This window comes from Lepisosteus oculatus, chromosome 1 (assembly GCF_040954835.1).
Source record: "Lepisosteus oculatus isolate fLepOcu1 chromosome 1, fLepOcu1.hap2, whole genome shotgun sequence".
Classification (NCBI taxonomy): Eukaryota; Metazoa; Chordata; class Actinopteri; order Semionotiformes; family Lepisosteidae; genus Lepisosteus; species Lepisosteus oculatus.
This window is the reverse complement of record NC_090696.1, coordinates 56,891,113-56,904,488: the sequence shown is the minus strand read 5'-3', so window position 1 is coordinate 56,904,488 and position 13,376 is coordinate 56,891,113. Positions and strand designations below refer to the sequence as shown.

Here is a 13,376-nt window from a genome sequence, read left to right as displayed (position 1 = left end):
TCCAAGTTAAATTCAAGTTAACTTGAAATTTCAAATTCAAGTTAAATTAAAATGTAGAAATTAGAAATTATTTTTATTGGGACCCTTATTGTTTGCATTTAAACAGGAAAAATACAATTTAAAAAATCAAACATTGTACTGGGCAGTATTATACAGGAACATAAAATGTGAATTGTAAAAAGAAAAACTATTATAAAGCTTTTAGTTTGTCCTGTTTGATAGTCTATAATAAAGCAGACAGTTAAAATGTCATTCCACACATTGGATAAGAAAAGGTCTTTCTGGCCATTGATCTTCTTTTTAATGTTAAAAGAAGGTGTACTGAAAATATTCATATGAGACTCAAGGATAAAGGCAATAAAAAAATCACGTCAGTCCTTCTCAATGAAGCACATGAACACAGTGCATCTTCCTGTCCATTTCTTGCAGAGCAGAGCAATCTGGAACCAGGGCAGTGGGAATCGATCTTGTGAGACTTTCTGCTTTTCATCATCTCCCACCTATTGGGGGAAAAACAAAATCTGAGTCACACTATGCAACAAAAACCTTTTGATTTCAAAGGAACGTATACAGAGAATCATACCTACCATTTAAACTCCAACACAAGACAATTATATTTAACTTCAGAAAAGATGCAAGCTCAGGTTTTATTTCTTCTCAAAATATGGAACTGATACTGAAATTATTATTTTTTTCTCACTTCAGTGTCAGGTGCACATAAAAACAAGCAACTGTATAGACCGCAACTTTAATGAACTTTAACTAGTTAGGCAGTAACTCATACATACATTTTTGAAACTGCTAAAACATAAAATTTCAAACTGAAAATGTATTTGAGACACATAGGTAGCCTAATTCAAAATATTAATTCATTATCATCTAACTTTGGCAAGGACTACTCAGTCTCTTGACTGAAATCTGATCCTGACACTTAACACATCCTGAAGACTACTCCCAGGCTGAAGCTGCACTATGACACTAGGTTCCATGACTCTTGATGTGTCATGAAAGGTTCTATATAAAGGTATTATTGCAATTTCTCATTCCTAGCTATGAAGACACCATCAGTAAATTGAGTTGCATTCAAATTTATACAAGACTACATTCAGATTATGGATTGTACTGCTGAGGAAACCTTTAAACCAAAACATAATACACAAAACCCCAGAGAGCAATAATGCAGTAACACAAATAATACTGCTGAGAATTTAATTACAAAGCATATCCATTTCAGACTAACGTTACTACAATCGGTAATATTATTAACAGCCATTGTGCATTCTATTCATCAGTAACTTCAAAGGTCAGCTTTAAACAATGTAGGTAAAAAAAAATGAATTGGTCAGGTTTAGCCACATACACTGAACTTCTTCTCTTTGAGTGAGAGGATGAAATAGGTGGAAAACCAACCATCTGAAGATATTGTTGCTTGTATTTTGCTTATTATTGTAAACCTGTTTTTTTTTCCTTTTACCCTTGAATACCTTTTATCATGCTGTCATAAAACTGTGCAAGGAATAAAGAAACCAATATAATTTAAGTGCTAGTATCTCTTAAAAATTAGCTTGCTATGATAGCAGGTGCAAGTCCTAATTTTCAATGTTTGTTTTACCTTATTTTATTTAAGCTACTCCCCCATTTACAACAAGCATATTCCTCCTACATTCCTAAAGCCTTATAAAAAAGCTTGAAAAAGATTACTGACGTGCATAATTAAATCTTTAAACAAAGCTGAAAAAACAACTAATCTTTTAAACCCATCACTTTTATAAATGCTGCTGTAAACTTCAATGCTTACTGATGGTTTTCAAGCAACCTTTAGAAAACTATTCTCCTGCATTCTCCTCCTGTGTGTGGAATAAGACTCAGCAATGCCAGAGTTCCAGCGTAACTTCAATTTGTTCTGTTATCACAAATCATAGATAATATTTTTTTAAACAATTCTCTTTGCTCCTTCAAAACCTCCCCTATAACACAATGATTTAATTTAAAAGTTTGGATTATTTATTCAAAGTCTCTAAGCAACACACCACTTCCTAAAGTAGTAATCAAAGACAATTACAATCTGCTCACATCTGATGAGAAACTGCAGATTGGAAAACACTAATGCTAATTAGAATTCCTTAATTAACCAAGTAAAATCACAGAAGTGATGCTCCTGTGAACACCAGCAGCAATTTTTCCACTTGTCTAAACACATCAATAAGACATCTGAGCCACCTAGGGGAATAACAATTTTTAATTTAAATCAGAAACTCTCCTTGTTCTGGAGAGCTACATCATATTTATCGGCTTAACTAGAATAAATTATAGATTTCTGGTCTTTAAACACCAAATCCTGGTCTTGAGTCAATTTATATATATATAACCATACTGAATCACAGGACCACAATCTCCAATGATTCTAAGCCCTATAGTGAAAAATATACAGTATTTTCACAGGTTGGATTAATTTGAAGCACCCTAAAGAGTTATGCAAATCCACTCTTCATCTGATTCCAAAAATCCATTTAACTGTTTGACTACAGTGCCTTCAGAAAGTATTCAGACCCCTCCACTTTTTCCAAACTTTGTGTTGTACTTATTTCAAAATGGATTGAATTGATTCTTTTTTGCCATCAATCTACACACAATACCCCATAATGACAAAGCAAAAACATGTTTCTAGGAATTTTTGCAAATGTATTTAAAATAAAAAACTGAGATCTCCTATTCACATAAGTATTAAGACTCTTTATTCAGTACTTTGCACAACCACTTTTAGCAGCGATTACAGCTGCGAGTCTTCTTGGGTATGCTTCTACCAGCTTTGCACACCTGGATTTGGGCAGTTTCTCCCATTCTTCCTCAGAGGTCCACTCAAGCTATCAGATTAGATGGGGAGTGTCGGTGATCTACAATCTTCAGGTCTCTCCACAGATTTTCTAGAGTTCAAGTCCGGGCTTTAGCTGGGCCTCTCAAGGACATTCAGAGACTTGTTCCGATGCCACTCCAGCATTGTCTTGGCTGTATGCTTCGAATCGTTGTCATGCTGAAAGGTGAATCTTCGCCCTAGTCCAAGGTTGTGTGCACTCTGGAGCAGGTTTACTTCAAGGACCTCTCTGTATTTGGCTCCGTTCATCTTTCCCTCAATCCTGACCAGTTTCCCACTCCCTGCTGCTGAGAAGCATCCCCACAGCATGATGCTGCCACTGTAGGGATGGTATTAGCCAGGTGATGAGCGGTACCTGGTTTTCGCCAGACAAGGCGTTTGACATCCACACCAAAGAGTTCAATTTTTGTCTCATCAGATCAGAAAATCTTTTTCCTCATTCTCTCAGTCTCTCAGTGCTGTTTTACAAACTCCAGGTGGGCTGTCATATGCCTTTTACTCAGGAGTGGCTTCCGTCTAGCCACTCTACCGCAAAGAGCTGATTGATGGAGCGCTGCAGAGATGGCTGTCCTACCGGCAGGTTCTCCCATCTTTACACGGGAAGTCTGAAGCTCTGTTAGTGTGGCCATTGGGTTCTTGGTCACCTCCCTGACCAAGGCTCTTTTTGCCCAAATACCCAATTAGGCCAGATGGCCAGCTCATTTGGCAATGACGGAGGCCACTGTGCTTCTGGGAACCTTCAATGCATAGCCAAATTTTTATACCCTTTTCCAGATCCATGCATTGACATAATCCTATCTCGGAGGTCTAGGTCTTTCTTGGACATCATGGCTTGGTTTTATAATGACAGGTGTGCCTTTCTAAATCATGTCCAAACAAGTGAATGTGCCACAGGTGAACTACAATCAAGTTCTAGAGACATCTCAAAAATGATAGAAAGAAATAAGATGCATCTGAGCTCAATTTGGAGTGTCACAGTAAAAGGGTCTGAAAACTTATGTAAATGAGAGATTTCAGCTTACAAAAATTCCTAAAAACATGTTTTCACTTTGTCATTATGGGGCATTATGTGTCAACTGATGCCAAAAAATATCAATTCAATCCATTTAGAAATAAGACCACAACACAACAAAGTGTGGAAAAAGTGGAGAATACTTTCTGAAGGCACTGTATACCTACAATTTCAAACCAAAGTCCAGTTAAGTGTATTCATGATTTCAATCACTTACTACAACAGTTCTAAAGATTGGTTCATGCTCTACTGCAAAAGTACATGGACAGGAGTTTCACTGTTTTTAGAGATAAATATAATCAAACAGCAACTAGAACTATTTTAGAACTAATAATGTATATCAACAAAGCACACCAACTTTTACTTCAGAAAATGTAAGGGACAAGTAATTGCTATTATAAAGACTACACACTTGTACAAACAAGTGTAGTTAAAATAGGGTGATAATATTCAGCATCAGGTAGAGGCATTTATACACATCAGCTTAGAAAACCTGAAATAGCTCAAATTGCTTTAAAATCAGGGCTGGAGACTACAGCCTAAATTTACCAACAGTTTTATATTTTCCTGCAAAAATCCACCTGTGAAGCTTAAAGGCCTCCATTCAACTTACCTCTAAATCCACGCCCCCCACCACCTCCTCTTCCTCCTCTTCCTCCTCTGAATCCTCCTCCTCCCCTGCCTCCACCAAAGCCTCCGCCCCCTCTTCCTCCGAAGCCACCCCGACCCCCTCGGAAACCACCTGCAAACAAAGAGCATTTAAAAGAAAAATGAGAAAACTCCAAAAGCAGTCTTTGCTCACAGACACAAAGAACTTCAGCATAACCTTGCTACCTGGAATTATCCAGAGAACATATCTGAAAAACAAAACCGTAGCACAAAAGGTAATTAAACGCTTAGAACTTGCTAGAAGCAAGAGAAAATACATCATATAGAAGCTAAAACAATAGTATGCATTTATGGTGTAATAATAATTTAAGTGTATGAGACATAAAAATGACGGTGAGAAGATAAACAAGAAAAAGTACACTTGTGCGTTATTTGTTTAATCGGATTGTGTTAATTATTATAACTTAAATGAATATCAGATCATACATTAGGAGCAATTAATGTAGGAATAAAAATGATTCCAAAGGGTTCACAAACATCTACTCACAACTGTAAATTAGTATCTGATTCAAATGTTTACCAAAGAAGGAACAGACAACATCCCTCAGACTGAGCAAACAAAGTCCTATATTAAATCATGTTAGCATAGAAAAGGCAGACTGAGTTCCTAGAACTAGGAGCACTTAAGATAAGCAAGTCTCCAGGGCCTTATGAAAAGGACCAACAACACTATAAGAAAACAAGAGATTTTATTCGTAGGCCATTAATAAGATTCTTCCTGCAGTCTCTCAAGATTGGAATAATACCCAATGATTGAAAAAATTGTTAATGTATCTGTAAAAACAGAGCCCAGTAATAATGGACAAATGTTTTTTTTTCTTACAAACAAGGCTATGGAAAAAATCAGAACTAAATTACAGCATCATCTCTATTGCAGTATGATTCTAAAAATAGTCAACTGGATTCAGAAAAGGTAGGTCTTGCTTAACTAACTTGCTACAGCCGTCTGAACAGCAGTAATGGAAACAAACACATAAAAAGTATATGCACCTCAACATTTGCCTGTGTTTTTCTACGGCAATGACAACCTGGCAGCTTTAGGGATCCAGTACACATGAGACTCGTTACAATGAGAAGGTCAATATCCTTACCTCCCCGTCCTCCTCCTCGTCCCCCTCCTCGGCCTCCCCTGGGTGGCCCTTTCTCTCCAGGCGGTCTTGGCAAGAACCGCTGTAGGGGCAGCAGCTTAGCGGGGTCAATGTAGAACTGCAGGCACAAAAAGGACTTTAGACAGGTAATCAACCCAATCCCAAAAAAACAGTACTATTCCCTGCTAATAACAAAATTTAGCATTTAAAGCACTGCTGGTAACCAATAGTCACATACAGTGCCTTGCGAAAGTATTCGGCCCCCTTGAACTTTTCAACCTTTTGCCACATTTCAGGCTTCAAACATAAAGATATAATTTTTTTATTTTATGTGAAGAATCACCAACAAGTGGGACACAATTGTGAAGTGGAACGAAATCTATTGGATTTTTGAAACTTTTTTAACTAATAAAAAAATGAAAAGTGGGGCGTGCAAAATTATTCGGCCCCCTTGCGTTAATACTTTGTAGAGCCACCTTTTGCTGCGATTACAGCTGCAAGTCGCTTGGGGTATGTCTCTATCAGTTTTGCACATCGAGAGACTGAAATTCTTGCCCATTCTTCCTTGCAAAACAGCTTGAGCTCAGAGAGGTTGGATGGAGAGCGTTTGTGAACAGCAGTTTTCAGCTCTTTCCACAGATTCTCGATTGGATTCAGGTCTGGACTTTGACTTGGCCATTCAAACACCTGGATACGTTTATTTGTGAACCATTCCTTTGTAGATTTTGCTGTATGTTTGGGATCATTGTCTTGTTGGAAGATAAATCTCCGTCCCAGTTTCAGGTCTTTTGCAGACTCCAACAGGTTTTCATCCAGAATGGTCCTGTATTTGGCTGCATCCATCTTCCCCTCAATTTTAACCATCTTCCCTGTCCCTGCTGAAGAAAAGCAGGCCCAAACCATGATGCTGCCACCACCATGTTTGACAGTGGGGATGGTGTGTTGAGGGTGATGAGCTGTGTTGCTTTTACGCCAAACATATCGTTTTGCATTGTGGCCAAAAAGTTCGATTTTGGTTTCATCTGACCAGAGCACCTTCTTCCACATGTTTGGGGTGTCTCCCAGGTGGCTTGTGGCAAACTTTAGACGAGACTTTTTATGGATATATTTGAGAAATGGCTTTCTTCTTGCCACTCTTCCATAAAGGCCAGATTTGTGCAGTGTAAGACTGATTGTTGTCCTATGGACAGACTCTCCCACCTCAGCTGTAGTTCTCTGCAGTTCATCCAGAGTGATCATGGGCCTCTTGGCTGCATCTCTGATCAGTCTTCTCCTTGTCTGAGCTGAAAGTTTAGAGGGACGGCCAGGTCTTGGTAGATTTGCAGTGGTCTGATACTCCTTCCATTTCAAGATGATCGCTTGCACAGTGCTCCTTGGGATGTTTGAAGCTTGGGAAATCTTTTTGTATCCAAATCCGGCTTTAAACTTCTCCACAACAGTATTACGGACCTGCCTGGTGTGTTCCTTGGTCTTCATGATGCTCTCTGCGCTTTCAACAGAACCTTGAGACTATCACAGAGCAGGTGCATTTATACAGAGACTTGATTACACACAGGTGGATTCTATTTATCACCATCAGTCATTTAGGACAACATTGGATCATTCAGAGATCCTCGCTGAACTTCTGGAGTGAGTTTGCTGCACTGAAAGTAAAGGGGCCGAATAATTTTGCACGCCCCACTTTTCATTTTTTTATTAGTTAAAAAAGTTTCAAAAATCCAATAGATTTCGTTCCACTTCACAATTGTGTCCCACTTGTTGGTGATTCTTCACATAAAATAAAAAATTTATATCTTTATGTTTGAAGCCTGAAATGTGGCAAAAGGTTGAAAAGTTCAAGGGGGCCGAATACTTTCGCAAGGCACTGTACATTACATTTCCAAATTAGTTTTCATATTCTATCACTTCCTCAAAAGATGCTTAAGGATACAGTTTTACTATAATTTATAAGTTTCCAGAGAAACTGAAGTGAATTTGAAACTGTATACAGAGCAGTGTCACTACTAGAAGACACCAGTGGCTTTAGCTTAATTTCCATATATTCTCTTAATTCCAATCACGTGAATAAAACAATTATTGTATTATTTAATACAAAATCATCATGAGAAAGATCGACAATTCTAGTTACAAACAACGTTTGGCACTTTGACGCAGTGTTGAAAGGTCACAAAAAATATAACTGTTTCAGTCTAACAGGATTTTCTTAATTCTGACAAGAAAAATTAGCCTTTAATGATCTGAACTCAAGCAATGCTATCTAGGCTCAAAACCTGAAATTGAAATTTTATTGTCTATATATGACTTGGAATGTTAAACTCTCATGAGCTTAATTTTTTTATTTATAACATCTGTTTAACTGTAGTTGGACAAAGTGCCTAACGTATCAGTTTTGATGCATATTTAAGGTAAACAAATTTAAAGCAATTGTTTAATGTAATGCGTTTCTCTGTTCCATACCTTCTGTAACTTCTTGAATGATGAGGCCTTCATATTTTCTGAGAGTTTAACTGAAAAATACTGTAATTTGAATTAAGGACTTTAGGAATTAAGGACGGACTTTTTTAGAAGTAAATTATACTTATATATAAGGTTCCCTCTAATTTTTAATGGCCTGTAAAACTTTCGAGTTGTGCCAGTGACAAAAACTTGTGCGCACTAAATTGAGTGTATGTAAAATTATAAACCTGAAATTATTTTTTGTTAATATAGTAATTCTCATAGAAGCATTGAGATCCAAAAGACCAGGACAGCGGTTCAATGAACCCAGTCATAGAGACTGAGTGTTGAACGAGCATGAGCTGTTAGGTACAAGACTACGAGAGCATAGATATCGATTATAGAGTAGCAGTAATAATGCACACAACCAAGTAGGGCATCTCGCAGCCAGTCCCATGTGGTCAATTTTGCATTCTTCAATTGATGACCATGTATGCATTATTATCATCATCATATTTTTGGGGTAATTTTTTGTGCAAAGTTCAATTTCCTATGTGCGCTGATTTCATAACCTGCGTGCACATAAACACATGCTTAGAGGAAACATTGCTTATATAATGCAGTGAATCAAACTTTTCTTTATATACATAAATTGCCTTTGATACAATGATGTGAAAAAGTATACCCTCTTAAGATTCTATGGTTTAACATATTTATATATATGATCTCTACCTAGTCCTCACCAAATCCTAGAAATAGATAAAAAAGCAGATCTAACCGTATGCGACAAATGACACACAAAAACTTAAGTCATTACTGATTAAACAAAAACAAAATCAGTCAATATTGATTTTCAGACTGATGCACTTAAAGGAAACTTTTTTTTAAGTTATAGCTGATAAAGAGGGCTCCTCATGTTACCGAATCATGGGATACACTTACTTTTTCGCACAAGGTTACTGAATATTTACTGATCATTTCATTCATGATTTCAGTAGCATATAGATGTAGTACTGATGACCAGCAAAGGCCTAAATCCTTGTCCTAATAACACCAGATCTGTAGGTTTATATCTGGCAACAGGGAATATAGAAGCATTGTAAAGATGCTAATGCTTTGTTTACTTAAACATTAACCCTAAAAGTGCACTACACTACACAATCCCTCTTAGTCCATTATATCCATTGAAGAAATAATGAAATGCCAGCCACAACACCAAGAACTTATAACATTCCACCAGGACCCTGGGCTATGTGCCTATAGTTACCTGTCAATTAGTTACTGGGACCTAAGAGTTTTTTGTCATTAAATCCATTTCACAGGTATGCACACATATTTCACTCCTGCAGCTTAACCTGCTATCAAAAACACACATACTCTAACCAACATCATTGTAACTATAAGCCATCCATAACCATACTACTAGGGTGAGAAACTCAGGAATTTCACAAACCTGTGAGTAGCATGACTACTGGGATACTTTATTTTAGGTAAACATGTCCAGGACCACAAAAACTGCCAATATGTGCTTATGTGTGGAAAAATTATGTATATGACAATAATAAACAGGTTTTTCAGGTCTAGGGGACTGCAAAGGATACAAAATCCCGGAGCTGTCCGAAGATTTCATCCACCTTCCCAATCTGTTCTTTGTTCTCCAAATAAACTGGAGCGTTGAAGTAAGGAACTTTGTTTTCTTCAGTGGTACACTTGCATACAATTTCATCTTCACAGGGATGCATAAACTCACCAAGTGCTGCAGGGATTAATTAGAGAAATGTTAGCCTTGATGGATCACTGATTCATTAAACAATAATGCAACAACAAATGAAAAAAACTTTATAATTAGTCTCTTTATAATTTATAAAAACTTTATAATTAGTATGTAGTTGATTGTTCTAACTGCCAATAAAACCTGTAATATAGCTGATATGTTTTTAAAATATTGTAAAAATATCAAATATGTTTTTAACATTACTAACACTTTTTGAGTATTGTACTTTTGAATTATTTTCTGGGACCTAACTGTTTTTTTTTTTATATTAACCTTGCAAACTTGTCACCTTTAAACAAACCAGTTCTTTAAAATACAACACAACACATCAGGCACCTTCAACCTTTTTCTAAAAAGATGCCTGTAAGATCATATTAAATAAGTCACCTGTGCAACTGCTTTAAAAACATAGTTATTTCTTTACGTCAACTGAGTATGACCTGTGAAAATATTAAAATGAACTAATTAAAATAATGAGGTATCCTGGAAGACTGGGATGCTACTATAAAGAACTAGAGCTATGTTAAACCAAAAAAAGCATGCATAAAAGCATGCCACTTATGACAGTAAATAGTATTTTTTTATAAGAGCTACAGGACAAGCTTAAAATAAGTAGCATGGTTGTCCATAAGCCATGTGGCAACTCTGAAATTATCAGGGCAGTTTTATCTGTATAATAAAAAATATACTGTGGTTGGGAAGGAAGTGCTGCTCAAAAAAGCCAACTGCAAAAACTCAATCATGCTTCTGCAAAAAAATAGCTTTTTCTTTTCTAATTTAATCCTACGAATTCCTATGGTTCACAGCTGCATACTTAAATTAAACCAGAAAAGAAATTAAGATAGCAATGCCCTTAAAACACGTCTACAAGACATTTTGACAAAGCAAATATTGACAATATGCATTGTGTTCTTCGATGTACCATAACAGAGTTGATATAATGTACCCAAGTGGTGTGTTATATTACTTTTTTTGACTGGTTTTAAAATGGTCCACATAGACTTCAGTTCTAAATGTTATAAGAAACGATAATATATGGAAGAAATACTTCATCCTTTTGTAAGACCAGCGGTCTTCATATTTCATATAATGTCAAAGCTAAGTGTAACTGTATTTTTTTGTTCCCAACCAAGCAAATACCTTTTTAAAAGAAAGCACCTAATTCATAAAGATTTTTATAAAAGGTGACATTCCTTCATTTTGTAACTCAATCTCTTAACATGTAATATTTACATTTCTACAACCGGGTCTGCCAAATTAATTATTTTGCTAGTTATCTTCAAAATAATAAACAGCGACTGTGTACATCTCAGTAAACCCTACACAGAATAATATTTAGGTCTACAGTCAACGATAAAGTTTCTTTACCAACAACATATTCTGGAGGTCCAAAATCTTGTCTGTTGAAGCCTCCTCGGCCACCACCTCGAAATCCTCCCCCACCGCCCCGGCCCCCAAAACCTCCTCGTCCACCTCGATTAAACCCCCCTCCTCTGCCGCCTCGGCCACCTCCTCCACGGAAAGACATTGCTAGAAGAAAACAGACAACAGTTCATGAGGAGTAAGGACTTTCTCCCACTGGCCTTTTGGTCAGTGTTGTATCTGCAACACAAAAAAACGTATTTTGCTCAAATATAAACAGCAGACGTCCAAAGAGCTGGGATGTATCCTGGTTTCTGTAGTATTGAAGGATACATCAGTAGTTAAGGAACAAAAGCTACAATCAAAACCGTACAGTCTCACATTTGCATACAGCAACATCGACATGATACATAAGTGTTATAATTATTCATCAGAGCATCATTTTTTATTTATTCAAAGCATGACAAGACATTTATTATATTATTTATGACATTCGGGCACTTAGATCATTTACTTACATTACTATACTAAACAGACCCACTTACTGCCATTTGAGCAACTCACAAAACATTTCTGATCCTCCTGTTTTGCACAAGAAAAAAAAAATTAAAGTGAAATTTAAGCCCTGGCCTCCTAAACGTCGACTGCAAAATGCAGTGTTCCATTAAGTTAAAAGAGTTTTGTGTTTTTTTAGAATGTGTGACCTAGATTTCGTGATCCCACCTTGGTTGACCATCTTGGCTCTTAAACGTTACTCCAACAATTAAATGCTTCAACAGGTAAAAGCATATTTTACCTCAATTTCCAATTGAGAACTACCAATTGTGAATAACTAGGAATGAGACAAACTTCCCTAAAACCTGTCTCTCTGCAGAGCAATCTGACGCAATGTGGTCTGCCTTATCCTACCGAAGAGTTAAAACTCATTAAAATCAAGGAGTTACTTTCTGCTTGAAAACCGAGACCGAGTTGATCAATTAATCCTAATCCTCCCCTGGAAGTGCTCAATCACCAATTCCACAATTATGTGAATCTTTCTTTTCTAAAGTTCCTTGTGGGAACGTCTTCTAACACTATTGAAAACAAAAACGGTTAATTAAATTTTAAAAACCTACAGCTATACTCCACCAGATTAGGGTATGATGCATAAGAGTATTAATAATATTCTTAATTAGTATAAAAAGTATAACATTAATTCATATTATGATGTGTCATTGAGAAAGTGGGCTGATAAGACAGCATTTTGGGTAAAACCAAATTACAACAGAATAAGATACAAAAAAAAACCCGTCTGATACTAGCTTGCTCGGCAAATTGAAACTTCATTGAAATGATTAATCTGACACAGTTTGACCAGCTTTTTGTAACAACCTCATATCCTGACTGCAGTTTTTTTTTATATAAATGGGTACTAGTACCAGAATTGACTTTCACTTAATAATACATAAATGAAAGAAAACAGTACTACTCCCTTTTAGCTCAACTACTGTTCATGCTTCGCATGAATTTTGGATTCGCGGGGGAAAAAAATTAGAATCGGGTGAGATCGCAACAAAACTTACACTTTAGCTTTCAGTGGACAAAGCACATGTTCCAAAATGGTAATGAATAAGATGGAGCCACTTTATTATGCCACACTGAACTGAAGTGCGTTGCTCATTGAAATTAATCGACATTACTTTTTTCACGACGTTCACTTTGAAACCATGCATAAATATCTCCTTTAATTTAGGGGGAAGTGATGAAGACAAAAATGCCGATTAACTCTTAATATGTGATTGAACCAAAGCATACAATTATTTATGTAGAAATTAACGTAGGTATGAATTGTGAAGTAATTAAACTATAACCAAACTGTTCAGTTTTAGGTACTCCCCAAAGCAAACTGACTCATAAAATAGTTTGGAAAACTTCCTGGACTTTAACTAGACTATAAAGCATGACCCAATAAAAAATCATAAGCACATCTTAAAAAAAAAACATTTACCTCACCTTTATCTGAAATACCGCCTGCTCCCAAAATGCCCAATATGTTCTTTACACCACCACGCCGCGCTGATTTCCTACAACCACACGTGGCCTTTACCGTAAGTCAGTTGTAACCACAAGGATTCACACTGTCGTAAAATGCTTGTAATGCAAATAATCAGGAAATCCTATTTT

The 13,376-nt window shown here is 36.5% G+C and overlaps 1 protein-coding gene across 2 annotated transcripts; it reads right to left on the bottom strand.

Moving 5' to 3' along the window:
- Window positions 1–54: 54 nt before the first annotated feature.
- gar1 (GAR1 homolog, ribonucleoprotein) lies at window positions 55–13,307 on the bottom strand. 2 transcript variants are annotated; one of them, XM_015345237.2, is made up of 7 exons: window positions 13,206–13,307; window positions 11,220–11,381; window positions 9,679–9,833; window positions 8,099–8,158; window positions 5,645–5,759; window positions 4,498–4,626; window positions 55–500 (listed from the first exon to the last, which is right to left on the bottom strand). In XM_015345237.2, the coding sequence occupies exons 2-7, from the start codon at window positions 11,377–11,379 to the stop codon at window positions 490–492; spliced, it is 630 nt and encodes a 209-aa protein (XP_015200723.1). In that variant the 5' UTR covers window positions 11,380–11,381; window positions 13,206–13,307; the 3' UTR covers window positions 55–489. The 2 variants fall into 2 exon arrangements, with proteins under 2 accessions (XP_015200723.1, XP_015200724.1); XM_015345238.2 differs by having other exon boundaries at window positions 13,201–13,295.
- Between the last annotated feature and the right edge of the window lie 69 nt (window positions 13,308–13,376).